This window comes from Tenrec ecaudatus, chromosome 1 (genome assembly GCF_050624435.1).
Source record: "Tenrec ecaudatus isolate mTenEca1 chromosome 1, mTenEca1.hap1, whole genome shotgun sequence".
NCBI lineage: Eukaryota > Metazoa > Chordata > Mammalia > Afrosoricida > Tenrecidae > Tenrec > Tenrec ecaudatus.
Window position 1 is genome coordinate 223,169,243 of NC_134530.1, and position 27,546 is coordinate 223,196,788.

Genomic DNA, 27,546 nt, shown 5'->3' on the forward strand with positions numbered 1-27,546 from the left:
GTGCCAGGGCTGGTCCTCTTGGTGGGCCTGCTCAGAGCTATAACCGGAGCCAGTGGGCAGGTGTGTTCTCGCTTCACAATTAGTGCCTGCTCCCACTTCCTGAGCAGCACCCTGCTGGCTGGAGGGGGCGGGCGGGGGGCATGCACCGGCAAAGCCAGACTCCCAGGGGGCCAGCAGGAGGCACTCAACCCCAGGAAGAGCATCTTGATAATAGCCAAGCCCCTTCCCCTGGGGTCTTGGGAAGAGGATTAGTGCAGGAGTGATTCCGGCTGCCCCCAGCCCCTCCCCTCGCCCTCCACAGTCTCATGCGAAAGCTCTGTTGGACCAGAGGCGCCAGGGGCTGTGAGGGGGAGCCTCCATCAGACCTCTGTCCTGCTGCCTCCCCAGGTCCTGCTCTGTCCGGCTCCTGTCCTCCACTCCCCGCCTCTGCCTGGCTGCCCACCATGGGGACCCCTGCCCAGAAGAAGCCCCCGCTGCCGCTGCTGCTGCTGGCTGCTGCCGCCCTTCTTGCCCCTGCAGGTAAGAGGGTCCCTGGGCAGAAGGCCAGCGGCCAGGCTGTGCCTGCTCAGCATTGCGGTGACGATGGAGGCTGGGCCATGCCTGACTGCAAGGCTGCAGCACCTCCACATGCCCCCGCCGTGCGTCTTTGAGGTTTGGGGCCGAGGGGGGAGCTTGCCCGATATTATAGGTGGGGTGAGAATGGCCCAGAGAGGGTGAGTGGCTTGTCCTGGGTCACACAGCCAGAACAGGCACACCAGATCTGACGTAAACAACCTCGTGGCCCCCCGAGCTGATTCCAGTACCCAGTGGCCCTGAGTGGCTGCCGGAAGATCTGCTCCGTGGGTTGTTCATGGACTTCGTGGAAGCAAAGCGCCCAACCGTTCCTCTGCAGTGCCCTCTGAGTGGTACACGCGGTTGAGTGTCGAGTGTTTGGGCAGCCCAGCTGGAGCAGGAGCCTCTGCCACCCCACTGTCCAGCAAGGTAGCCCCGTAGCCACAGTGACACCAATCAGTCTCTGCCATGGAGTTGGTGTGGGCTCGCAGCGGCCCTACAGGACAGGGTAGAACTGCCCCTGTGGGTTTCCTAGACTGTCACTCTTCTCCGGAGCACAGCCCCATCTGTCTCCTGAGAGGCGGCTGGTGGATTTGAACTGCTCACCTTGCAGGGAGCAGCCGGTGTGTAAGTAGGGCTGCCATCAGGCGGGCAGTACAATTCCCCTGAAATGAGAACTGTGCAGTGCCACCTCTCAGTGCCCCACGGCCCGCTGGGCAGTGCAGAGAGGGCGTTCCATCATCATGGAAGTTCTCCTGAACCGAGCTCTCCAGGGGCCCCTGGCTCAAGGATACAGGGACAGAGACGGCGGGACTCTGCTGGCGTTCCTCGGGGCAATAGCCTCAGACTGGGGCAAGACCGGGCAGAGCAGGGGAGGCCCAGGCGAAGGCAGAGGGCACAGCCAAGGGTCTCACCCCAAGGACGGGAGGGGCAGGGCTGGCTGGCAGACAGAAGAGGTTGAGGTTGGAAGAAGCTGGTAACCAGGAGGCCCTGGCTAGCTGGACTCTGGAGAGGGGGATTCCCGGCCAGCCTGTCCTATGACTGGAGGGAGGTCTCCAACCCACTTTAAGATCTCTTTGGAGAAGCAGGACACCCTCCACAGGCCTTCTAGTGCAGTCGCTGTCCCCCGCCCCAGCCAGCAGAGTTCAGGTTCTTGCCCCCACGACCCCCCAACACCCCCAGGAGGACGCACTGGCACACTCTCAGACACTTTCTGCTGGCCTAAGAGCCAGTTCTCTGAGGTGTTCTGACTCCTGATGACTGCACGTGCTTCAGCGTAGAACCGGGCTCCACTGTGCTTGCCAGAGGCTGGGTTTGGGGTGCTGGGAGCCAGAGCTGCAGCCCCAGGTCAGGCTAACAGGAGCAGGGGAACCTGCCTTGGGAGATAGATCCATGTGGTGGGGTTTCCAGGCCTGTTTTTCTGAAGCTCTGGGTGCGGCTACCTACTTGCCTCTCAAATAGTATGGTTCCAGTACTAAGGGGCATGCTGAAGAACCGGGGCCTCTTCCCGGCACTCTGGGGTGGTGTCTGTCTCCTGTTCTAGGCTGCCTGGGCTAAGAGGCAGCCAGGTCCCCAGGGAGAAGCTCCTCCCAGCCAGGTGGATGGGAGCTGGGATGAGTGCACGGGAGGCCGGGGAGGGGGTGGTGGTGGTGCGGTCCTCCCACCCTCTAAGGAAGACCTGTTTCCCAGCTGCCTCTTGAAGTAGGACAAGACAGGAGTGCCTGGGTGGAGACAGTTAAGGTGCTGAGCCTGGAGGGTGCCCACCCAGAGACACCTGGGGAAAAAGGCCTGCTTCTGAAATTAGTCTGCTTCCGAAAACGCGGCCCTGACGAGCCTGTGGAGCCATTCCACTGGGCGCACATGCACGGAGCCACCAGAGCTGCAGTAAACTCGGCCACCACCAAGAGAGGCAGCCGCCACTGCCACCCCCACCTCCACTCCCAGCCTCGGCATCCGCTGCCCCTCAGACAACCTGCCAGGCATTGGTAAAACTGGGAGCCTGGGCCTCACTCCAATTCTAATTCTGGTTCAGTACCTTTAGGACTCCTGATGGCATAGTGGTTACTCTTTGGACTACTAAATGCAAGGTCAGAAGTTCGAAGCCAGCAGCCCCCCTCTGCAAGAGAAAGAGGTTTTTCTACTCTGTAAAAAATTTCAGCCTCGGAAACTCATGGGGCCCATTCTACCCTGTCCTATAGGGTTGCCGTGAGTCGGCATCGACTCGATGGCAGTGAGTTTGACATTGAGGCTGGAAGAGGCCCCTGGTGATTCTGACAGGAACCTTAGGCCAAGAAGCACGTGTGTCGGGGTATAACTGGGCTCTGCTGTGGCTACAGACAAAGGATCCCGGTGGCTCAGTAGCTTTGGCTCTGGGCTGCTGAGGTCATTGGTTCAAACCCACCAGCCTCTCCTAGAGAGAACGATGAGGCTGTCTGCTCCAGGACAACTTCACCACCTCAGAAACCCACATGGGCAATAGGGTGATAGGGTCATCACTGTGAATGGGACGTGAGCCCACGGCAGTGAATGGGAGTGGGGTTGCCAGTGCGGGTGCTGAGGGGTGAGACTGGCCGCGGTTAAGGCCCCAGGCCTACTCCTCTTGGCTGTGTGGCATGGGACAAGCCCTTTCACCTGTTCAAAGTGCTGCTTCCACACTCATAAACCGAGAAGGGCACCTCCCTTGTTAGGTGTTCATGAAGCAGGGAGTGTGGTGCCTGATGAACAGCCAGCCAGAGAGGCCTCTGGGAAAAAGTCTGGAAGGCCACTTCTGGGAAGTCACCCCTGCGAGCCCTGGGACACAGTCCCATTCTGAGGCTGGAGGGGTGGAGGGGGGGGGCGGTCGTCCCAGTGCCCTGGGGGTAATGGGGCTATTTGATGGGTTCTGGATCCCTCATTGATAGCAGGGAAGTACATGTGGAGATGGAGCAATGGTAGTGGCGTGATTACATGTTGGGCTACCAACCACAAGGTCAGCAGTTCAGAACCACCAGCTGCTCCTTGGGAGAAAGAAGACGATTTCTACTCCCATACAGAGTTACAGTCTCAAGACCCCCCGGGGCTGCCCCACCCTGGCCTCTAGGGTCTTTGTGGGTCAGAACTGACTTGCAGGCAGAGATTTGGGCTTGGTTTTGGTGCATGGGTTTAAAAAACAAACTCTGGTGGCACACTGAATTATATGTTGGCTGTGAACCTTGAGGTCAGCGGTTCAACCCCACAGCTGTTTTTCGGGCTGTTCTCACAGAGTTCCTGACACACACACACACACACACACACACACACACACACACACACACACACCAGGGAGGGCAGTCTACTGTGTGCATGGCTGACTCAGAATGGCCTTGGGGACAGTGGGGTTGGGGTAGGGTGCAAGGTGAGCATCTCTGGCTGGATTGCCCCAGAGGTGTGTGCGCGTGTAAGAAAGGGCACGCCGATAGCAGAGTGCAAAGGAGGCAGGTGGAATGCCAGCACACAGCCTCTGCTGCCCTGAGCCACAGTCGCCCCAACCCAGACAGAGTCCCTGGAAACTGCTGTTGGGCAAGGTGGTTCCCAGCAGCCAGGCACCCTCCCCCCACCCATGCCTACCCCCTATCCCCTATCCCAAGCCCTGTGGTCCCAGCTGGGCCCAAGGTGCCGACTCCCTGCCACCATCATTAATTTTGGATTAAGACACCATGGATCTCTGTCTCCGTGGCCTGGGGCAGCAGTAAGGGATAACAAGGGGACTGGTGGGGGGAAGGGTGCTACACCAGGCCATTTCTGGGACCCCTGCTCCCTCCTCATTCTGAGAGCTACCTAACAGCTGCCCCCACTCCCCAGGGGCCAGGCCGGGCCTCAGATGGAGCGGGGAGGGGGGAGGGGGGGACCGTGGCAGGAGGCGGAGGCAGTCCCATCCTCCAAGGATGCTGACAGTTAGATGGCTTGGGAGGGCAGACACTAATTGGTTAATGGGGATCCCTCCCCACCCCATGACCCACCCAGGAAGGGCAGAAGAAGTCAGCTGTGCTGAGGGGTGGGAGTGAATTAGGGATGTCTGACTCCCAGGTGGCCCCCACCAGTCAGAAAAGAGCCCCCCACCTACGGGAAGGCAGGGGGAAGCAATGCCGCCCCAAGCCCCTGCACAGGAGGCAGGACAGGGGTGCGTGGAAGAGGCCTCCATCTGAGGGCCTGTCAATGCCACTGCCTTTCCTGGGCCTGTCCTGGATTCATGCCAGGAGAGCTTCTTTAAAACGGACCTGCCCACCACCCAGACTCCCACGGCCCTCCTCTTTTGATAGCTTGCCTAGTCATTACAACCAGGGAAAGGTCTAGCCTGCCCCTCGGAGCCTGGCACCTTCCATAAGCCCAGGCTGCCCACCACAGGTGTGCCTGCTCTTGCTCTGCCTTTAAGACCTGTACATCTTCCAAGGTCCACCTCAGTGGCCCGAGGGTCTCCTCGGTGAGACCTTCCTTGGTGGGCCCTGGCAGCATCCACTGCTTCTATACCTAGAACCCCTGAGCCTTAGCGCAAACCTCTGTTTGGGCGCTGACCGCCTGCAGGGGCACAGCAGCTGGGGGTGGTGGACAGAGACGGTGTGGTTCATTCACTGTTAATACCCAGCCTCTGGTCCAGGGCCAGGCTTACCACCGACATTCATTACCCAAGTCTAGACCAGACTGACCAAACCAACCTGATCGGATAGAGTGCCCCTGCCCATCAAAGTCACACTCGTGACTCGGTCGTGGGTGTAGACAGTTATGGCATTGTGTACAAGGGGGGGGGGGCTTTGAAAAGCTCGTGGAAATATGGAATTGAAAGATAACATTTTCCCACCAACTCTTTGAAGCCCCTTCCATCCGTTCTGCCATGAATATTCTCAACAACGACAGAAACCACGTAACGTTTTCCTATGTCACTTCATGAAGGTGGATGGAGATGAAGCCCCGGGTGAACCCCCTCTGACCATGGACCTGGGCTGTGGGGAGCCCTGCGTCACGCACTGGAAAGCGGATGATGGCAGAGGCCGTCATTTCACATCCAGCACCTCCTCACTGGGCCTCCCTTTGGATCCCTTTGCAAGTTGCTCCGGATTTTAACATTCCCTGCCTTCTGGTCCGACTGGGGTTCTTAATCTGTTTTACTTTGACATCCTTGTGAGCTTGTGGTTTTGTGTTTCAGTGTTTTCCGGTACATGAGATCCAGGACTGAGACAGTAACTATTAATGCTTCTTTCAGGGGACGGACGGCAGGGAGATTGGGGGAAGCGGGAAGCCAATATCGATGAGTACAAGAAGGGAGAGTGTGTACTGAGCGGACGGTGAGGACTGTGCAGCTCTTCTTGGTGTGACCACTAGAGGATTGCCTATGTGCAGTTTATGTCCATAAAACAGTTTGAAAACCTTCACAGAAGCAGGAAGCTCAGCCCCTTGGCCGTCCTTGGCAGCCAGTCTCCAGCCTGGAGCTCCAAGGGCGGGTGTGGCTGTGGCTGCCGTCAGAACATTCTGCTGGGTGTCTGTGCTGGAGAGAGAGAGAGAGAGAGAGAGAGAGAGACAGAGAGACAGAGAGAAAGAGAGAGAGACGAGGCCCTGAGTCCTCAGACAGTGCCCGTCCCTCCCATCCCTCCCCAGCTTGGAGCTCTGCCCAGGGACCCCCAGCCACCTTTGGGCCCGTCTTTGAAGACCAGCCGCTGGGTTTGCTCTTCCCAGAGGAGTCTACAGAGGAGAAGGTGACGCTGGCATGCCGTGCCCGGGCCAGCCCCCCGGCAACCTACCGGTGAGACCCCATGCTGGTGCTGGCTGCTCCCTCATGCAGGGCTGGCGCAGCGGGCAGGATTCAGTCCCGCCCCCACCCCCACCCCCCACAGGTGGAAGATGAATGGCACAGAGATGAAGCTGGAGCCAGGGTCCCGGCACCAGCTGGTGGGGGGCAACCTGGTCATCATGAGCCCCACCAAGGCACAGGACGCCGGCGTCTACCAGTGCCTGGCATCCAACCCCGTGGGCACCGTCGTCAGCAGGGAGGCTGTCCTCCGCTTCGGCTGTGAGGCCCAAGGGGGGCACCGAGACACCGGGACAGGGACGGGGCTGGGAGGGAAGGACCTGTAGGGCTGCCCTGGTGGGGTGGGGGGTTCCCAGGCTTGAAGGGTGGTGCCTGAGGCCCTGGTTTCCGGCCACCCCCCCTGCCTGCCCAGTTCTGCAGGAATTCTCCAAGGAGGAGCGTGACCCAGTGAGAACACCAGAAGGCCGAGGGGTGATGCTGCCCTGTAACCCACCTGCCCACTACCCAGGTGAAGTGTCGAGTGACCCCACCCACCTGACAGCACAAGTCCCTAGGTCCCCATTTTTCAGTGTCTTTCTGGGCCTGGCATTTTCTAGCTGTGAGCTCAGGGTTGGGGGAGGGGGTCACTAGGGGATGGAAGGCGGGTGCCCCAATCAGACTCAGCACCCTGAAAGGCAGGGATGGAGCTGCCTGTCCCTCTCAGGCTCCCCCAGCCCCAGCTCACAGCCCCGGGGCCCTCAGACCAGGGACCACTGGCATGTTGGGTCCCCCCAGAGCTGGCGTGTGCACCCAGCACCCCCTGGTCTTCCTCCAACTCCCCACGCCCTAGGCTTGTCCTACCGCTGGCTCCTCAACGAGTTCCCCAACTTCATCCCAACGGATGGGCGGCACTTCGTATCCCAGACCACAGGGAACTTGTACATCGCCCAGACCAACGCCTCCGACCTGGGCAACTACTCCTGCCTGGCCACCAGCCACATGGACTTCTCCACCAAGAGTGTCTTCAGCAAGTTTGCGCAGCTCAACCTGGCCACGCAAGGTTAGCTGGGAATCCTCCAGGAGACTTTGAAGCCAGTTACTGCCCCTCCTGGTGGACCCCTGCTAGCCTCAGACGAGGCCAAGGCCCCCTGGGGAGGGGGCTACATCCCAGCACCAGAGCCCTGCCTTGGACAGAGCCCTGCGTGTCTGATGTGTGAACCCCTCTCTGCCCAGATCCCCGGCATTTTGCGCCCAGCATCAAGGCCCGGTTCCCGCCTGAGACCTACGCGCTGGTGGGGCAGCAGGTCACTCTGGAGTGCTTTGCCTTTGGGAAGTAAGTGCATGAGGAGAGTGGGAGCTGGCCCAGGCACAGCTTCTCAGGAACCTGGGGACCCCAAGAAGGGGTAGGCAGGGAGAGGCAGGGGCATCTTCGTGGCCCTGGCCTGGCCCAATGGCATGTCTGGATCTCAGTGGGGAATAGCCTCCCCTCCCTGCCCCTCCCTCTCCACACCAGGGCTCACACATGGTCCCCTGGGCCACCCAGCAAGGCATCCAGCAAGGCATGCACCATATGACCTAGGCCCACCCAGTGTGTGGGCTGTAACCCTCAGCTACACAACCTCTCTGAATCTGACCGCCCTTGCTTATAAAATGAGAATAATAATAGTCCCTACCTCGTGAGACTCTTAGGCACATTCAGTGAGTCAATATGTGCACCTGCCTAGAGCACCCACCTGGCACGTAGCCGGTGTCCCATGGGTGGCAGCCCTTGTCTTCCTAACATGGCCGCAGGAAGCATCGTCGGTCACACTCTGTCAGGAAAGACGCCCTCAGAACAGGGCTCAGGTGACGGCAGGCGCTCCAGAGATGTCTCACGCGTGAATTAAAGGGATTAGCCCCTCAGACATCTCCTGGGATATCCAGCCTGCCCTCCACTACGTGAGAGCCCCTGGGCTTCCAGAAACTCCACACGGAAGGATGATAAAGTAGCCCTTAAGACCCAGTGGCCCTTCAGTGAGTTTTGGTCCACGGATGACTAAGAAAGAGAGCCTTTTGGGAAAAGCAGGCAAGGTGCTACTAAAGGAGAAAGAAAGAAAGGGTCCGCCCCACCACCACCACCAGCCCCGCTGAAGAGGGCAGACCCAGGGGAGGTATGGTGGACAGTCAGGAGGCCCACCTCATGGGCATGTGCCTGTGCTGTGTGCATTGGAGAGGGGAATTGGCCAAAGGGGAAACTCCTTCCTCCAGGGCTCTTCTTCCTGTACCCCCCACACCCACCCGCCCAGCAGTTCAGCTCTGGAGGGCTCAGGGTCTGGGTGCACAGGGAGCAGGCCCTGTTCAGCCCACCCCTGCCTTCCTCTCCCCTGGCAGCCCCGTGCCCTGGATCAAGTGGCGCAAAGTGGACGGCTCCTTGTCCCCGCAGTGGACCACGGCTGGGCCCACGCTGCACATCCCCAGCGTCAGCTTTGAGGACGAGGGCGCCTACGAGTGCGAGGCGGAGAACTCCAAGGGCCGAGACACCGTCCAGGGCCGCATCATCGTGCAGGGTACTGGTCTGAGCCACCCGGACCCCTGGTTTTCTCCGCCACTGGGAATACAAGCCCAGTAGCTACTGAGGAGCCAGGAGATGCCCCTGGCTGCTGCCCATGCCCACTTGCCCCAGGATGACCCGGTGTCTGGGAAGCACCCCTCCTCCAGAAAGACACCAGGATGCTTGGAAGCATCCGCCTCACAGCAGCGATCACAGAGGGGCGCCCCCACCTCCTCCCCGCAGCCCCCTCCCCGCTTTCCTTTGGGGGCGCCCTCTGCTGTCCGTCCCAGGTGCTGCAGCCCTGCAGCTGCCCTCTGTTCAGTGGCCGCAGACTCCCAGAGGTTCACTGCAGGCTTTCATCCCTTCTCCCCACACAGCGCAGCCCGAGTGGCTCAAGGTGATCTCAGACATGGAGGCCGACATCGGCTCCGATCTGGGCTGGGGCTGCGCCGCCGCAGGCAAGCCCCGGCCCACGGTGCGCTGGCTGCGGAATGGGGAGCCCCTGGCCTCCCAGGTAGGCAAGCTGGGACTTGTTCCCCACACCACCTCCCTGTGATCACCTGGTTCCTTTTCCCGCCCCACACCACCACTGATGACACCACGAGTCCCCAAAGGCTGCTTTCTCAGTCATGTGGCCACAGGCTGGCCGAGGGGGCCCAGTGGAGGGTCCAGCCACAACTCACTCTGTGCTCCTGAAGAAGTAACCAGCCCCAGCTTTAGTCTCCAAGTGCAGGGGCACCTGGTCATCTGGGAGGTCCTGCCTAGGAACCCACTCTGGTATCCCAGGTGCCCGAGGTAGACCCAGCCAGAGAGAAGACAGCTTGGGGTCACCACTGCACCCGCGCCCATCAGCCCCTCCACCAGTCCCTCCAGTGGTCCTGACCCTCGTCTCCTACCCCTACCCATTGCCCTGCATTCTTCCACACAGAACCGGGTAGAGGTGTTGGCCGGGGACCTGCGGTTCTCCAAGCTGAGCCTGGGGGACTCGGGCATGTACCAGTGTGTGGCTGAGAACAAGCACGGAACCATCTATGCCAGCGCCGAGCTGGCCGTGCAAGGTACAGGCCCGGAGAGGCCAGGGGACTGCCTGAGGGCACACCAAACCAAACCTGGCTCTCTGCCCACTCAGGGCAGCCCTATGGCACAGGGTAGAACTACCCCATTGTTTCCCGGGGCTCTCTTTACAGGAGTAGAAAGCCTTACCTTTCTCCAGAGGAGCACCTGGTGCTTTTGAACTGCTGACTTTGCAGTTGTTAGTCCAACATGTAACCACTGTACCAAGCAAGGCACACAGATGGGCCTAAACCTAGGAGTTCTCAGTTGTAGTGTAGTGTCAGGGGAGCCAGCCCTTAACAAATCATCAAAGGCCCAGCAGGCGCAATTGTACAGCAATAATAAGTAACGGTTATAGTAAAGTCAGAGAGAATAAGAGAAATAGAAGAGAGAATGAAATAAAGGAGTCAGACACATCTCATGGTAGCATGCTCATCTCAGCTCCTCTTGGTGGTGCACATGGAGATGGGAGTTGAGGGGGCAGGAGAGAGAGATTTATTGCTAACCAAGGCTTATATATCTTTTGGGGATGTGCAAGCCCCCTAATTACAGGTAAAGACATGCATCGCAGGGAGGGGTTGTACTATAGGTAATACAGTCATGGGAGGGGAATGATCTAGGGGTACATACGCTATAGGAAGAGGAGGGGTTAAGGGTATACATGTGACAAGATGGGCGGATCCCGGATCCAGGGAGGCGGACTAACCTTGATTGCCCTAGAGCAGGAGACTTTATTTAGCCTAAGCTTTCAGGGGAAGCAATCCACTGTCCCTAACAGCAGGGAGAGAGCCCCACCTATTGTGGGAGAAACAATGGTGTCTGTCTGCTTGCTCTGAATGACTGGAGTCTTCAGGGAGATAACTTGACAATCATTTACCTTTAGTTGTAAGCAATGTCCTAAGTCTAACATATATATTTGGGGGAGTCAAGTTGGGGAACAGTCTTTTTGTAGTCCACAATGTAGCCAGATTTCTACACCTACACACACACACACACACACGCACACACACACGCACACGCACACCAGGCACACTCAAAGCTTTCCAGAGCGTCCCAAATGGGAAACCTCGGGGATTTTGAAAGGAGGTGCGATGCTCCGTTGTGAGCTCCCAGGGAACAGGGTCCCTAGCATGCTCCTGTCTGCGACAAAGTGGTGACCAGCCATTGGAAACCAAATCCACTTGATCTGAGTCTGCCGTGGCCTTTGGCAAGGTCTTTAAGAGAATGCGGTCGATGACAGTGCAGAACTCACAGGGCTGTGGCAAGGACTGAAAGTGACTACAGTGGAGGGAAAGACCTGCTCATCACACAAATCAACCAGCGAGCCCACTGCCATGGGTCAGACTCATGGTCACAGCCTGCCACCAGATCGAACGGGTCCGCATGGCTTCCTTGACTGTAATCTTCCAAGAAATCCATCACCTGGCCTTCCTTTTGTGGTGGTGCATGCTGGATTTGAACCAGCAGGCCTTCAGCCACTACAAAGCACAAGAACCAAACCCACTGCCATCCAGTCGATTCCGACCCAGGGTGACCCAACAGGACAGGATAGAACTGCCCCTGTGGGTCTGTAGCTCTGTATGGGAGTAGAGAGCCTCATCTTTCTCCCATGGAGCAGCTGCTGGTTTCAAACTGCTGACCTTGCAGTTAGCAGCCCAAGGTTAGTCAGGCACAAACCATTTGTGCCAGACAGGTGCTCGGTAGCTATTCATGGCCGAACCCTTCTTATGGGCCTGACTTGAGCTCCCCAGTCTCCACTGCCTCACCTGTCAAGCAGGCACAGGGGTACTACCTCTCCGGACTGCAGCAAGCCTTGGCCGAGACACGTTCCTGTCTGCTCAGCTGGCAGCCAGTCACCAACTGCAAGGGCAGGGCCAAGGTAGACAGGGTCTCTGCCTTCAAGCAGTTTACAATCCAGCGCAGAAAGATGGGGAAACAGACACAAAACCAAAGGACCAAATCCATAAGGTCAGGAACTCTTGGCATAGTCAAAGTTTGAAAGAAAGGAGGGGAGGGGGGCATGTGACTGCAGTGAGGGAGGGAGGAAGCACAGTGGGCGTAGTGAGAAAGGAGGAGGGTTTATGTGTGTGTATGTATGTATGTGTGTGGTGTGGATGTGTATCACTATGTGTATGTTTATATGCATGTAGGTGTACATGTGTGTGTACGTGTGTACATGTATGTGCGTATGTGTGTTGAAGAACGCAGCTGCCAACATGTGTCCATTCCCTTTCACACACACACACACACACACACACACTCCAGTGACAGTGGTTGCTCTCCCTACGCCATGCACCCATCCCTTCTACCCTTTGCCCAACCATGGAGGCTGACCCCTGGGCTGTGGGAGGAGCTGGGCTTCATCCGAGTGCAGTCGGAGGCTGCTGGAGGGACCCCTGGGTGCGCATAGCCGAGGGTCCCTGAGAAGCTGTCCTGGCTGTTGGGTGGACACAAGCAAGCAGGAGGGAGGTCCTGGGTTTTTTTTCCCAATAGTCCAGGCAGAAGACTAGCGGCTTAGGCCAGAGCGGTGGAATGGGGTAGGATCCAGGCACTCTTAGGGAGCAGGCTGCTAGGGGTCCCTCACGGTGTGCCCCCCAGAGGTGCACCCGATGTAGCTAAGGGGCTCTAGCCATTCTTGCTCCAGGGTGATCATGGGGCTCCCCCTTTCCTTCCAGCACTGGCTCCCGATTTCAGACTGAATCCCGTAAGGCGGCTGATCCCCGCGGCACGGGGTGGCGAGGTCTCTATCCCCTGCCAGCCACGGGCCGCCCCCAAGGCTGCTGTGCTCTGGAGCAAAGGCACAGAGATCCTGGTCAACAGCAGCAGGTAGGGCCCCTGGCTGGGGCGCAGGTCTGCCCTCCTCGCCTCCCCTTCTGGGGCTACAGCCCTGCTCTGTCCCTGCTGCAGGGTGACAGTGACTGCAGATGGCACCTTGGTCATCAGAAACATCACTCGGTCTGATGAAGGCAAATACATCTGCTTCGCTGAGAATTTCATGGGCAAGGCCAACAGCACCGGCATCCTCTCTGTGCGGGGTAGGGGAGTGCTCAGCCACCATGGGGGGCGGTCCCGATTGTAGCCCTGGATCCCTCCACATTTGGCTCCAAACTGTCCATGGTGCCGCCACCACCCCTTGCCACCCCCTGGCACCTAGTCCCTCCCACACATGCTCAGGGCCCCGTGAGACACCAGGAAGCCTGGCCCCAGGCTGCTGCCTCCTTCCTTCCCCACAGCTTCTCAACTGTCCCTCTGCGCCTGGCTGATCAGTTCCTCCCCAACCCACCCCGGGCCTCCCATCTCTTGACAGACGCGACCAAAATCACTCTTGCCCCCTCGAGTGCCGACATCAACCTGGGGGGGAACCTGACCCTGCAGTGCCACGCCTCACATGACCCCACCATGGATCTCACCTTCACCTGGTCGCTGGATGACTTCCCCATCAACTTTGATAAGCCCGGGGGCCACTACCGGAGAGCCAGTGCGGTGAGCACAGGGTCCTCCCCGAGAGGATAGGCAGGGGACCCACCTCTGTGTCTCTGGAAGCCCTGCCCCGCCCCTCAGGCCCGGGTCTGGCAAGCGCATCCTGGGAGTAATAACCAGACCCCTCAGATGGGATGTTCCCCAGATGCCACCGAAAGGCCATGCCCCTAGGAGAGGGTGAGGGACAAGCTGGGATCCCAGTGAGGCTCCCTCCCCAGGTGACACTGTTGTTCTGCAGGTGACCCTGCCATCCGGGACGACCCTAAACCAATAGTCTTCCATAAGCAATTCTGTTGTTTAGCTCCGGGTGTGCTCCTTGGGGGAGGGCCTGGTGCTTCCTATTGCACAGACCAAGGGCAAGGGGCTCCCCAGCTCTGTCTTAGGGCTTAGTGCCCCTGCCAGGGCTGCTTCCTCTGACCCACCCCTCCCCCACATGCAGAAGGAGACCATCGGGGACCTGACCATCCTCAACGCCCAGCTGCGCCACGGCGGGAAGTACACGTGCATGGCCCAGACGGTGGTAGACAGTGCATCCACGGAGGCCATGGTCCTGGTCCGAGGTGACAGGGACTCCCACCACCCCAATCCCGGGCACCCCAGATGCCTGAGAGGGCCAGCTGGGCTACCCTGGCCTTTACCCCTCCCCTCCCCTGCCTCCCTCAGGCTGTTGGGGGTTCTGACAGAAGTACACCAAGCAGGACAGAGCCCATGATCCCTTGTAGGTCCTTAAAAGAGTAGAATATTCTTCCTCCAAAGACACGCGCGCACGCGCACACACACACACACACACACACTTTTCTTACACAGACCTCCTAAACTGGAGAAGTTTTCAAAAGCTTAAGAGAGGAGGGGGTCAGGAGGGAGGGGAATTGAGGAAGGACAGCTTAGTTGATTGCCACAAGGTCCCTTCAGACTCATAGTGACCGGATGAGGCAGGGGAAAACAGCTGTAGGAAATCTTTACAGGGGCAGCTCCCACCAAGAAGGCTAGTAGGTTTGAACCTCTGACCTTTTGGTTAGCAGCCAAGCATGTTGCCTAAAACCAAACTCACTGCCACTGAGTCTATTCCAACTCATGGTGGCCCTAAGGACAGGGCAGCACTGCCCTGTGAGCTTGCAAGAGTCACCTTACAAGAGTAGCAAGTCTCTCCTCTCTCCCGAGGAGCGACTGGTGGTTTTGAACTGCTGACCTTGGGATTAGCAACCCATTGTGTAACCTCTATGCCATCAGGGCTCCTTCAATTAAGTTGAGTACTGGGAAATCTATCCACATGTCTCTGTGAGGGCCTTCTCTGAGCCCCTCCCGCTGTGAGATCAGGGGCATGTACACATCCACCATGCCACCCACATTTACCGCCTGGCCTGTGTTCTTGGGATGTGATCACTGCTCTCTGCTGCCCACTCTTGGAACTGCACCAGCCCCAACAGGACCTGGAAGAGATCTGCTCAAATCGAAAGAGGCCCAGTTCTGACCCACTGTGCTCTGACCCCTTGATACAGGTCCCCCAGGCCCCCCGGGCGGCGTGGTGGTGAGGGACATCACTGACACCACCGTCCAGCTCAGCTGGAGCCGTGGCTTCGACAACCATAGCCCCATTGCCAAGTACACCCTGCAAGCACGTACTCCACCTGCCGGGAAATGGAAGCAGGTTCGGACCAGTAAGTGTGAGGCGAGGCCTGGTCAGTGCTGGAAGGTTGGGGCGGTGGGAGGGAGCCTGGAGCCCCTGGAGGGACCAGCACAGGCCCTCTGTGTGCTGGGGGCTCCCAAGCCGGCAGGGGAAGCTGTCACACAAAAGCAGCAAGCCAGGGAGGACTGGGGGAGAGGTGCCCTGACTATGGCCTTGAAGGACAGCATGGTGCCGTGAGAGAAAGGGAAAGCGCATAGCATGGGCAAAGGCCCCATGCAGGGAAGGCTCTCGTCGCTGACCAGACCTCCAGTGTGTCCCTCGTTCTGAAGCAAGTACTCAGTCAGGCAGCCTGATGAGGGCTGGGTGCCAAGCGGTGCCTCAGGCCCCGAGCCTGCCTTCCGCCCACATCCAGATCAATGAAACCAGTACCCGGTGCCTTGCAGACCCTGCCAACATTGAGGGCAACGCCGAGACGGCCCAGGTGCTAGGCCTCACGCCCTGGATGGACTATGAGTTCCGCGTGGTGGCCAGCAACATCCTGGGCACCGGTGAGCCCAGTGGGCCCTCCAGCAAAATCCGGACCAAGGAAGCAGGTGAGCGTTGTGGGTCTCCCGGAGAGGGCTGGCAGTGCAGAGCTTGCTGTCGTGAGGTGCCACCCAGTCGGCCCCCACCCATAGTACAAACACCGCCCGGTCCTGCGCCATCTTCACAACTATTCCTCTGCTTGAGACCATTATTGCAGCCACCGTGTCCACCCATCTCACTGAAGACCTTCCTCTTTTTTGCTGCCCCTCTACCTCACTGGCCCTCCTGTGAAAGGGGTGCTGGTGGTGGTGAGTGACTCAGTGGACTGCTAACTGCAAGGTCAGCAGTGTGAAACCACTCCCCGGTCTTCCGACTCCCGTCAAGAGTTAGTCTTGGAAACCCACAGGGGCAGTTCTGTCTTCTCCTGTGAGGTCCTTACAAGTTGGCATCAACTTGATGGCAGTGCGTTTGGTTTGGTTTAGTTTGTTTTAAAGCCAGTGGCAGGGAGCCCTGGTGGCACTGTGGTTATGAGTTGGGCTTCTGGCCAGGAGGTTGGCAGTTCGAAACCTGGCCAGGAGGTTGGAGACCCGCAGGGACAGTTCTACCCTGTGCTACGGGGTCCCGCTGAGTGGGAAACGGGTGAGGGTGGAGTCTGGGGAGCAGCAGCAGAGAAGCCCTGGGTGGCTGCTGGGTCCCTTCAGCATGCGCATGGAGAGCCTCCCCAGGGCGCCAAGATAGAGAGGCCAGCCAGTCCAGACCCTGATTTGAGAAAGGGGTCACGCTGACACCACAGTGATCTCAAACTAAAGTATCTAGGCTCTCTTTCAAATTCATGCTGACAGGGTGCAGGCTCCAACGCAGATCCTTGGGAAGTGGCTGCAATCAGCTCATGGAGGGGCCAGGGAGTGCATTGTGCAGAGGGTAGGGCCACCCCAAGTGTCTGTAGGCCTGGGAAGGGAGGGAGGAGAGAACCTGGGGTCACGCTCACCAGCTGGGAGGCCCTGTCCTTTCTATTGGGTGCCCCTGAGGCCTGAGACCCTGGGAGGGGCTGCAGCAGAGTCAAGACCCACCCACCCAACACACTGCGCCACCAGGCTCCATGGAAGCACAGCGAGGGCCTGCCTTCTGGTCTCCCTTAGCCGTGTCCCCCAGGTTGGCTCTCCAGAGCCTGTCTGGAATGAGCATTTTCAGCAGGTACCTCTTCTAAGTCAGCAAGTCCAGAAGGAACACTACTCCTGATTGACCCCCACCTGCTTTTGAGGGTCAGATGTGGGCGGCAGCATGCCTCCTTCATCCTAGCGTGCCAAGAGCAGAGAGCACCCAGATGCGGTGGGGTGGGGGGTGGGGGATCCAGCAGCAAGAGGGCCAACTTTGAAGTCAGTAGTGGCTGTTGGGAGCTGCGGAGTGGGTCCTGACCCCTCTGACCCTCTGTACAACAGAAGGAAATCCATGCCACTGGCCCTGCGCCATCCTGAGCCCATCCAGCTCATCCAAGGCCGCCCCTTTTTTGCCGATGTCGGGAGAGCCAACCGAGTATAATTCTGTGTCCCGGGGTGACCTTAGGCGAGTCATTTCACTGCCTGGGCTCCCAGTCTTTTCCTTTGGGCTAGAGGAAATCGTAACTCCCACTGGGCAGTGTTAGGACACATTGCAAGGCCCTGAGCAATCATTATCAGAAGCACCAGCGAGGTCTCCGGGGGCTAGATTCTCCGCACACATGCTTTGACCCCAGCCACGCGACCCTGTGGCCCGCGGTGGGAGCTGAGGACAGCCTTCTTGTTGTAAGGTCAGCCTTAGTGCTAGAGACAGCTAGGAAATTGAACCTGACTCCAAGGGGCAACCAGATCAAGGACACACCCTGGTCAACCCCCTGCCTCGAAGAAAGGCATTTTGCATTCACTGCAGCTCCGGATCATGTATCCCATTTCCTTTAAAGCAAACACGAATGGATGGCTATTGCTTTGTCATTCCAGCAGGAGTGAAGGGGAACCGATCATTTATGGGGGGCTTCTGATGTCTGCTAGCCCGTCTGGTTTGATTGTGCTCTCCCTCCAGCCCTGGGGGGACAGACACTCCTAGTAGCACAGGGAGGGGGGGGCAGCGAGGTTAGGCAGTTTGCCCTGTGCACCGGGCCTGATGGCACCAGGCCGCCCACAGGAAGGGTGGGTGACCCTGTTGTGGGCAACTCATGGACAAGCCACGTGTGTGTCCCCCCTGCCCCCTTACAGCCCCCTTGGTGGCCCCCTCGGGACTCAGCGGAGGCGGTGGAGCCCCCGGAGAACTCATCATAAACTGGAGGGTAAGCAGGCTGGGACCAAACCGAATGCGCCTCTGATCAAGGAGTGGGGACGAGTGCTCCCTCCCCCTGCGGGACCCAATAACCCCGCAGCACCCACCTTGCTGTCCCCCTGGGTGAGGGCTGGGTGGGGCCAGAGGCGGCCGGGAAGCAGGCACCGAGCCCACGCCATGCTCTTGCCCCCCAGCCCCTGTCGCGGGAGTACCAGAACGGAGACGGCTTCGGCTACCTGCTGTCCTTCCGCAGGCAGGGCAGCGCGGGCTGGCAGACTGCCCAGGTGCCCGGCGCCGACGCCCAGCACTTCGTCTACAGCAACGCCAGCGTCCAGCCCTACACGCCCTTTCAGGTCAAGATCCGTTGCTACAACCGCCGGGGCCAGGGGCCAGAGAGTCTCACCGCGCTCGTGCACTCGGCAGAGGAAGGTGGGCCCCACCCCAAGAATGTCCCCACACCACGGGCGCATGTGCACCCTAGACACACGCCACTAGCCCTCACCCCACACATCACACACCAGCCATACCACACGCACACACACACAAACACCCTTCCTACCCACACACACCACCACCATCACCTCTGCCTCCCAAGTCAGGACTGGAATGAGGTATGTGGGTACGTGGGGTGCTTTCTCGGGGTCCTGGTGTATCCCAGCAAGGACAGTTCAGAGTTGGGTGGGGGAGGGGACTGACCTGGAGGTCAGAGGAAAGTCTCCAGAGTCCAAACCCATTCTGTGCTGGTCCCCCAGAGCCCAGGGTGGCCCCTGCCAAGGTCTGGGCCAAGGGGATCTCGTCCTCAGAGATGAACGTGACGTGGGAGCCGGTGCAGCAGGACATGAACGGTGTCCTCCTGGGGTATGAGGTGAGCATGGAGCCTGGCTGTGGGAAGGGCTTTGGGGACAGAGGCGGGAGGGTAGGAGCCAGGATTGTCCAGAGTCACTCCTCCGGAAGCGTCCACTGGTGGCTTGCAGACAGTCCACGTCTGCCCTTCCTCCTGTGGTGGCTGTAGCCCGGCCATTCAGCCCAACATCCCAAGCTGCACAGCTGGTCATCCTGACCCAGGGAGCCCAGGCCCAGCAGTCTCTGGTCAGCCCTGGGCCCACCGATGATTTCAGGTGGGGGTGCGTGTGGAGGAGAACAGGCAAGAGGAGGAAAGAAGAGACGCCGGAGTTGCTGGGCCTTAGAGAGGTGGGCTGGGCATGCTCGCCATCTGAGGAGCCCAGCTTCACTGCGTGTTAGACAGCAGCTTAGGCCGGGGGCGGGGGGGGGGGGTAGGGGAAGTCCCACCTCGCCCTTGATGTTCAGTGTGCCCAGTATTTAGCCTGTGTCCTGAGGGCTATACAAAAGGGATGGGGGCTCCTGAGCTTGCTGGGAGTTAGGCCGCAGCCTTGCTACTATGTCTGTACGTCATACTGCAGCCGTGAGTTGGAGCCCTGGTGGCGCTGTGGTTATGTGTTGGGCTACTAACTGCAAGGTCATCAGTTCAAAACCATCAGCCACCCATTTTGGGGGGTGAGGGGGAATTCCTATTCCTGCACAGTCTCAAAAACCCATGGGGGCAGTTGTGCCCTGCCCTGCAGGGTAGCCATGATTCAGCGTCAGTGCAATATCAGTGAGTCTGGACAGGTCAGCAGTGAAACGCGTGCATTCTGTGTTGGACCCCTGAGTTCAGTCCTCATGTGTGGACTCATGCACACGGAGTCATGTCAGTCCGTGGAGAACAGGTTCCAGCAGAGCTTTTCAGGCAAGGCAGAAAGGCCTGGCGGTCACCTTGCTAGCATCAGACGGTGAGGAGCAAGCTGACAATGGACTGTCCTGAAGTTAGAATGAAAACTTGATGAGGAGCAGCTGTCTGCCCTGCGACCGTCCCGGGGTGATGCCAGGCTGGGCAGCGAGTCCTCCCGCTGTTTGGGGGGGTTGCCATGAGCCGGTGGGGGACAACAGCAACCACCAGTCTTTAGGGGCGTCCCCATGGCAGCCCTTGATTTCATGCATCGGGACATTCTGAGGATGTCATCACCCACCCCTATTCACCACCCTTACCCCACACTCTGTCCTCCATATTGCGTACCTTCTGTGGGCTGGGCACCCTGCTGGGCCCCGGGGAGACTGGCAGGAAGCATCCTGACTTGTCCCTGTTCTAAGCTGTCTGGGCTCCACGGCTTACCACGGAGCCACCAGAGCCAGGGTGCAGAGGGAGGCTGGGGAGCGGAAGGGTGCCGTGTGTAGGTGTCAGGGCCTGATCCCAGACCTTGGGGAACCCCTGCCCCCTTCAGATCCGCTACTGGAAAGTTGGAGACAAAGAAGCAGCCGCTGACCGAGTGAGGACCGCAGGGCTGGACACCAGTGCCCGTGTTGCTGGCCTGCACGCCAACACCAAGTACCAAGTGACCGTGCGGGCCTACAACCGGGCTGGCACTGGGCCTGCCAGCCCCTCGGACAGCGCAGTGACCATGAAGTCCCGTGAGTCCACCTGCCTGGGGCGAAGGGAGGGGCGTGCAGGAGCCATGGCAGCAAGCCCACGGAGAGTGTGGCCTTAGCTTCTCCGCTTCTCTCTCTCTTTCTCTCTCTCTCTCTCTCTCTCTCTCTCTCTCTCTCTCTCTCTCTCTCTCTCTCTCTCTCTCTCTCTCTCTCTCTCTCTCTCTCTCTCTCTCTCTCTCTCTCTCTCTCTCTCGGCTTGTCTAATAGATACAGTTGCTGTGGGCAGTCCTCCAGGGGCGGCAAACTAAGTAGGGGGAAGCAGTGGGGGGGGGGGCAGTGCTGGGAAGTCGCCTCACCTCTCTCTGCCTGGCAGCTCCGCAGCGACCGCCCGGCAACATCTCCTGGACCCTGTCAAGCTCCAGACTGAGCATTAAGTGGGACCCAGTGGTCCCGCTCCGAAATGAGTCAGCAGTCACTGGCTATAAGGTAAGGAAGGGATAGGTGGGGGGGGGGGGCAGCCAGTTGGTGGCCAACTGCTCATTTGCACCTCTAACGAAGACAAGGGCATCCCTGGAATGGGGGTGGGGGACACAGACCAGTTAAGCACTGGAAAGGTGGGCAGGGGGAACCCACCCAGAGGGGCTGGCACTGTGCTCTGCAAGGCCAGCCCCGAGCAGTCTGTGGTACATGCTCCTGCTCCGGGCACATGGGGCCTGCCACAAGGGCTTGACTGCGAGCAAAGGACACTTGAACCCCAGGAAGTGAGCAGCACCTTACAAGGGTGCTTCCCAAAGCCCGGGGGGTGGGGGTGCCATGATCTTCCCGTGTTGTTTCTCTGAGCACTCTTTGAAGCCCCCTTTTTGAAGGTGAGAGGCTCCGAGTTAGAAGTCAGCCAGCTGTGAGGGTGAGAGGTGAGCCTGTACCCAGGTCCCTGGGGAGATCACAGGAGATACTCACTGGGAAGGTAGGGGGCTGGGGGAAGCCAGCAGGTCCTCCTGGTCTAAACTAAACCCAAATGCACTGCCAAGCCAACTCATAGCAGAACTGCCCCGGTGGGTTTTCAAGACGGTGACTCTTTACAGGAGTAGAAAGTAGAAAGGGGGCAAATGGGAGGGCTCAGGGCCTGCACTTCCCAGCAGTGCCTGCAGCGGCCTGGTGTGGAAAGGTCCCACCTGCCTCATCCTGCCCGCAGATGCTGTACCAGAATGACAAACACCAGGCTCCCACGCTTCACCTGGCCACCAAGAACTGGATCGAAATCGCCATCCCTGAGGACACTGGCCGGGCCCAGGTGCAGATCCGGACCACGGGGCCTGGAGGGGACGGGGTCCCGGCCTCCATCTACATCATGAAGAACGGAGGTGCTCCCCGATCCTCGTGGCTCTGTCCCAGGGGGAGGGGGAGGCAGGCAGAAACAAAGGGCCAGACAGCCCTGGAGATGCCCCATCACTGCCCCGCCCCAGCCCAGCACCCACTCTTTCAGGGTGCAGCAAGGCTGAAGACCAGCCAACACAAAACCCTACCAAGAGCTTTAGGGTCGAGTCCAGTAGCCATCTATCCCACCGCAGCTCTGAGCCTCCTTGGGAAAGTCTTGGTCTTATCCAGGGGGTGGGGCTGGGGTGCTCCAGGTGCCACTGACCCCGGCCTGCCTGTTGGTTTCAGACACAAGCATGATGGTGGAGAACTCAGCCGTCGGCCCCACGGCCCCTGGCGTCCTCTTCTCCGGCTGCGTGACAGTGCTGATCGTCCTGGGCCACCTGGCACTCTGATCTTGGCCCCCTCCCTCTCTGCCCAAGCTGGACACCCACCTCCATGGACACAGCTCCAGCTGGTCTTGCCCCTTCCAGCCACCACGGCAGCCCAGCACTGTGTCCTAGAGCGGCTGGTTTGAAGCACGGGCCCTCAGCCGTGCCCCTGTGTGTAGGAGGTAGGGATATGCAAATTCTGCCACAGGACAAGACACCCCTCGTGAGGAAGTTTTTTAGTGACTTCAATGCTAACAGTGGCCTCCATGGGCAGGCTCTCAGTGGGGCCTGGGGGAAGGAAGAGGCCCAGGGGGAGAAGGGGCTTTGATCAACACGACCTTCAGTCAGCAGAGATGGCACCAAGGCTCCAGTTTGGATCCTGTCCCTCAGAGCCATGGCCTGGCCCCACAGGAACGTGCTGTCAGCGGATTGTGTGACCAAGCGTTCTCCTTTCTCCTCAAGAGCTGGCATGACTGGACCCTGGCATTGACCTCCACAACTCCCCAGAGGACCCTGGGGGCCTCTGGCTGCAGCAGCCCTGGGGCTCCAGCCAGGAGCCAAGGCCCTCAGCCTGAGGGGGTGGGTTGGAGCCGCTGAGACGTCTGGGGACAGTGAAGAGGCTTCCTCAGCCAGCACTGCCAAGCCAACCCTGTCAGCCCTGGCGATAGAAGCCACCACGGGTGACTGGATGACTCAAGGGCTCTGTCTTGGGGAGGCCCCCCACCCCAAGACCCATCCCACATAGCCCCTCCTCCCAAGGTTTGGGCAGCACATAGAGGGAGACGAGGCTGCTCTTCATGCCTTGCCCCTCCCCCTGCAGTCGCCCAACCCACCTGCAAGTCCCAGAGCCACTGAGTAATGGCCATGTCCCGACATCCAGGGACTTCTGAGTGAGGGACACCTGCTGCCCAGGGGCACCCTGAGCCCAATCGGACTGCTCTTGTTGTGTCCCCAGAAAGGAAGGGGTTAATAAATAGGAGGCGCTCCCTTGCACTCCCCAGTACGTGAACAGTCACGCACCTCCAAGCTGGAAGAAGCCCTCAAGCTCACCTTGTCCGGATGAGGGGCCCGAGGTCCAGGGAGGCTAGAGACTACCCAAGGTCGCACAGTCCATAGGTGGCAGGACTAGGATCGGCACGGAAGGCTCCCACCTTCTCGGTCAAGGCTCTCAGCCTGGCTCTCCAGGGAAGGGGGCAGCACTGGGCAGCTCCATGTGGGTTAAAAAGGCCGTCAAGGGCAGCCCGGTGTGAGAACGCCACTTCCAGGGGCTCAAGTTGGAGAGCAGGGGGCTGGAGAGGTGCTGGTCTGAGCCCAAGGGACAGGCAGCTTCCAATGGCCATCCCCCTGCTCAATCTGCTAGCCCAGCTCTGCTCTGCCCTCAGGACACAGCCCTCACCCCTCTGAGCCTTGCTCTGAGAAACGAGGTCAAAGCAGGGACAGGGACTTGACTAGTCCAGGAAGCGGCAGGACCAGGGGGCCCCAAGCTGATGTTGTGACAGGTGACCCTTCACATGGGAGGGCCCCACAGTTCCTCGGGGAACGAGGCCTGCCCGCTGCTGTTCAGGGAGAATTCTCTTTTCTAAGGGTTTTTTAACTCTCAGCCCTGCTCTTTTTTCCCGGGCAGGTTTGTGTTGATATTTATCTACTACTTTTTTTTTTTTAATGTCACTCACACCTTTTCTCCCTGCAGCCACCCACCTCCCAGGCCAGGAGGAGAACACCCTACCCACTTCCCATGCCCCCCGACACATACATGCAAGCCTCTGGGACCCCAAACATAGCCTAGCACCCCTCCTGGTGGCCATCTGACCTGTACCCAGCTCGCCATCAGAAAGGGCATGTCCTTCCCAGGGGCGCTGGTTCTTTCCTCATTGCCAGGTGTGGCGAGAGGCAGGGCCAGCGTCCAGGCACTGGGCAGAGGGTTAAGTGGGTTTGGCCATGATGTCAGCCTACAGAGTGAGCAGGAGGCTGGGGCCACTAAACTTGCTGGAGGAGGAGGTAGAGGAGGAAGAGAGAAAGAGAGAGAGAGAGAGAGAACTTATTCACTACACTACTAAGTATTTCCATTCTAATGAGGTTCCATTCTACTGGGAACACTCATGGTCCTTGGGGAAAGCACTTGACTACTAACTATAAGGTCAACGGTTCAAACCTGCTAACCGCTGCATGAGAGAAAGATGAGTCCAGAGTCTCAGAAACCCCACACAGGGTCGAGCTGGGAGTCGGGATGGACTTGCTAGCAGTGGGTTTGGTTAGTGAGAGGCAGGTGGACTTGCGGGGAGTTGCACGAGTACTAGGAAACTGTGTGCCAGAGGGGCTGGCAGGTGGAGGTGGGGAGCACTCAGTGCAGTTATCCTGAGAGGATGCTGCAGTGTGATGTCGACGTGAACTAAGGTCTAGAGGGCAGTAGGTGCCTTAAGGAGATGCCAGCGTTGAGGATGGAGCAGCCCCCTTTGGGGCGGAGAACTAGACTGGTGGCTTTTCCATGCCCTTCCCTGCTCTCTACAGACGGCTCCTCCTCCTCCCACCGTGATCACGACCCAGATCCCATAGTCTCTCCTCTCAGCCCGGGGCAGCAAGGCGGAAAATGACACCTATGTCCTTAACCACCAGGCGGCACTCTAAGTCGAGGGTGTGGGGATGGGGACGACGGCCGCCTGTGGACACCAGAGGAAGCTTCCAAAAGGAGCAGAGCTGCCCCGGGGTCTGCACACCTTTGGGCCCTGCCGTCAAGGCCCTTGGTCTTTGCTGTGGCTTCTTGGGCCTCAAGCTCCATAGTGCAAACATGGGTCCCCTCCCTGAGGGACTGGCAATGTCACCAAAGCGTAGAGATGGTGCAGGGGAGTAGCGTCTCTGGAGGGGTGAGCTGAGAACAGGTAGGGAGCCGGCTCCCTCCAATGGACGTGCCTGGGGGCTGCTTGAACCTCCCCCCTAGCTGCTGGCTTTGAGGGGATGTTTGCCGGCTGAGCTAAGACACCCGAAAGAACTTGTGCAATGAGACCCTGAAACTAGAGGCCCCGAATGAATCACGAAGAGGCTTCCTCCTTCTGTAGGGACGCTCGGGAATGGTGAGTTGTTGGTCAGAAGTCATGGAATCAGGACTGAAAGGCTAGGGAAGGGAGGAAGTAATGAGGGGGGGAGGGGTGGCCTTCCAGGGCTCAGATTCTTAGACCCAAAAGGTGTGCAGCAAGGGAGAGTCTTGAGGACCTATCTGCTGTGGCCCCTGAAATCACACAGCCAACCAGGGCAGGGTGCGCACCAGGCATCTGGTTACAACTCAGTGCTTCCCACGGATCCCAAGGCCATCCACCTCGCCCGGCCCCCAAAGTCCCAGTGGCTATGAGTGCTTGACCCTGTCTCCTTTCTGCGCTGCGGAGGCGTCACTTCTTGCCTCCTGGTCCCTGACAGTGACTGGCAGGTGGCCCTGCGGGAAGGAAGGACCACAGTGTACCCGCTCACCCTGGTTACAGTCATTTCTGCATCAAACCTAACGGGCTGCATCCGGGGCAGGAGCCAGGTTGCCAAGCGTCTCCTGCAGGGGTCTGTAGTGTGAGAGGAACCTGAAGGGGCTTCAAAGAGCCCCATGGAAACAGGTGCCTGGTAGCTGAGGGTGTCCCATGGGCTTGTATATATATGTAGGGTCATACATCTCTGGGAGGGAGGGAAATGGGGTCAGAGAGCATTGCCCAGTGGCCCAGGTACCTGCAGGGTAATAAGGTATTTAGTGCCCATAGTACATTCTGCCCTGGTTACAGACTCCTTCAATGTCATGCCCCGCACCCACAAGACCTGCCCAGCTACTCACAGCCAGGCAAATGCCAGGGGCTTGGCCGTCACGGCTAGGACTAATACTAGGGACTCCGTTACTGTCGGGATGGAGCCACGCCTACTGGCCTATTGACTGTCTCCCTTGTACTTCTTGTAATGGTAGCTATTTATTGATTGTGGTAGCAGGCTGTTCTTAAATAAAGCTGGATTCTCAACCCATCGAGGCCGTTGGCCGTGGCCGTGGGTGTTTTGATCTTCGGGCACACCTCTCCCTTCCTGTTCTCCATTCCGGAAGCCTTTTGTCACACATGCTGGCTTGCCCTTCACACTGTCCATTTTCAGTTCTCTTGATTGTTTTGTTTGGGTTTGGGGGTGAGGCTGGGGGGATGGCTTTCTGGTTTCCCTGACACAATGCACAGGTCGTAACATGTTTGTGGGACTAACTGCTTCAAGAATGGCTGATTTCAGGACATTCTGAACCATGTCCTCTCTGTAGACACCGTGGCTCCCAACTGTGGGAGTGGGGACTGCTGCCTTTGTCCATAGTTGCCAAAAGGCCTGCGTCCCTCAGGCCTCATTCCCCACCAGCCTTCTCTCGCCAGGTACTCAACAGATGTCGATCCAATTCCATTACCTCTGAGACACAGCCCACCGGGCTCTGGGTGCTCAGCCTTAGGCAGTTTTCAGAAACACTTAGAAAACTGGAAGAAAAAGAATGCTTAGAGCTATCATGTGTGTGTGTGTGTGTGTGTGTGTGTGTGTGTGTGTGTGTGTGAGAGAGAGAGAGAGAGAGAGAGAGAGAGAGAGAGAGAGAGAGAGAGAGAGAGAGAGAGAGACAGACAGACAGACAGACAGACAGACAGACAGACAGACACGGGGAGGGCTGCCTAGAGGCGATGCTCCCCAGTAGCAACAAGCATACCTCGGACACAGTCTTTGGTTTCTAAATACCACTTCCCACACTACAAGACCGGTTCTTTAGGGGAAGGGCAGATTCAGGTTTGGCCCAAGGGCAACCCACACTGGGACATGTTGCTCTCCAAAGAACAAACTACTCAAAGTCAAAGGGACCGTGTCAAAGGACAGAAGGAACTCCTTTTGAGGACAATTTGAGCATTAAAAAAAGAGAGAGACAAAGAGTGGGTTATAAAACTGATTGGATACAAGAGACTCCATTGACATTGCCATGCATACAAGGTAATTCTTTACAGAGAAACGGAGGCTCATAAATAGAGGAGGGATGATGAAGTCAGGAGAATGCCCATTTGGCTCCCCTCCCTGCCAAGCTGGAGAAGGCAAGGCTGGCTCACCAATGGAAGTTAGAACTTTGTGTGGCTTTCTGGGAAGCCGTCGCCACCAAAGTGGCACTGCGCAGAGCATTAATGACAACGGGCAAACCCTACCTGCGGAGGGATGTCGCTGCATGTGCCCAGTCTGCCGCCCGTCTTCCTCCTCTGCACTGGATTAGCCTGGCATTGCGTGCCCCTGACGTCACACAGTAAGGACTACCGCCCATCATCAGGAGCACTAGCCAGCAGTGTTTCAGCTGAATGGGAGCGTGAGTGAGGACAAACCCCGAATGTGCAACAGGACGAGAGGCCTGGCTGGGCTCTTCAGTAAGTCAAGACCGCGAGAATCAAATGCTAAAGGGCCTGGACCAGTACACAAAAGAGAGCTCGCCCATGAACCCTCCTTTGCTCCTGATCACAATACAAAGCGCAGTTTGGAAACGGGGGAATCTGAGTAGACTCTACATTAGATGGGTGGGGAGGTTGGTTAGTGCTTGTTTCTTAGGTGTGATCAGGTACTTCATAGG

The 27,546-nt window shown here is 58.6% G+C and overlaps 1 protein-coding gene across 1 annotated transcript; it reads left to right on the forward strand.

Annotated features, from left to right (window-relative positions):
- The first annotated feature begins 443 nt into the window (after window positions 1–443).
- On the forward strand, window positions 444–25,864 carry CNTN2 (contactin 2). Its single transcript, XM_075542222.1, has 22 exons — window positions 444–519; window positions 6,160–6,304; window positions 6,396–6,571; window positions 6,723–6,818; window positions 7,140–7,349; window positions 7,523–7,622; window positions 8,660–8,835; window positions 9,197–9,333; window positions 9,748–9,877; window positions 12,548–12,698; window positions 12,780–12,907; window positions 13,180–13,355; window positions 13,792–13,912; window positions 14,852–15,010; window positions 15,423–15,572; window positions 17,733–17,803; window positions 17,988–18,222; window positions 18,546–18,658; window positions 20,073–20,259; window positions 20,591–20,703; window positions 21,410–21,578; window positions 21,880–25,864. Exons 1-22 carry the CDS (start codon window positions 444–446, stop codon window positions 21,984–21,986), a joined length of 3,126 nt encoding a protein of 1,041 aa, XP_075398337.1. The 3' UTR covers window positions 21,987–25,864.
- The last annotated feature ends 1,682 nt before the right edge of the window (window positions 25,865–27,546 follow it).

Excerpts from the sequence above, each read along its gene's own strand:
- CNTN2 (XM_075542222.1), top strand. The coding sequence starts at position 444 with ATGGGGACCCCTGCCCAGAAGAAGCCCCCGCTGCCGCTGCTGCTGCTG. Across the intron at positions 8,836-9,196 it reads GGGCCGCATCATCGTGCAGG|CGCAGCCCGAGTGGCTCAAG; the intron begins GTACTGGTCTGA and ends CTCCCCACACAG. Across the intron at positions 20,260-20,590 it reads CGCAGTGACCATGAAGTCCC|CTCCGCAGCGACCGCCCGGC; the intron begins GTGAGTCCACCT and ends TCTGCCTGGCAG.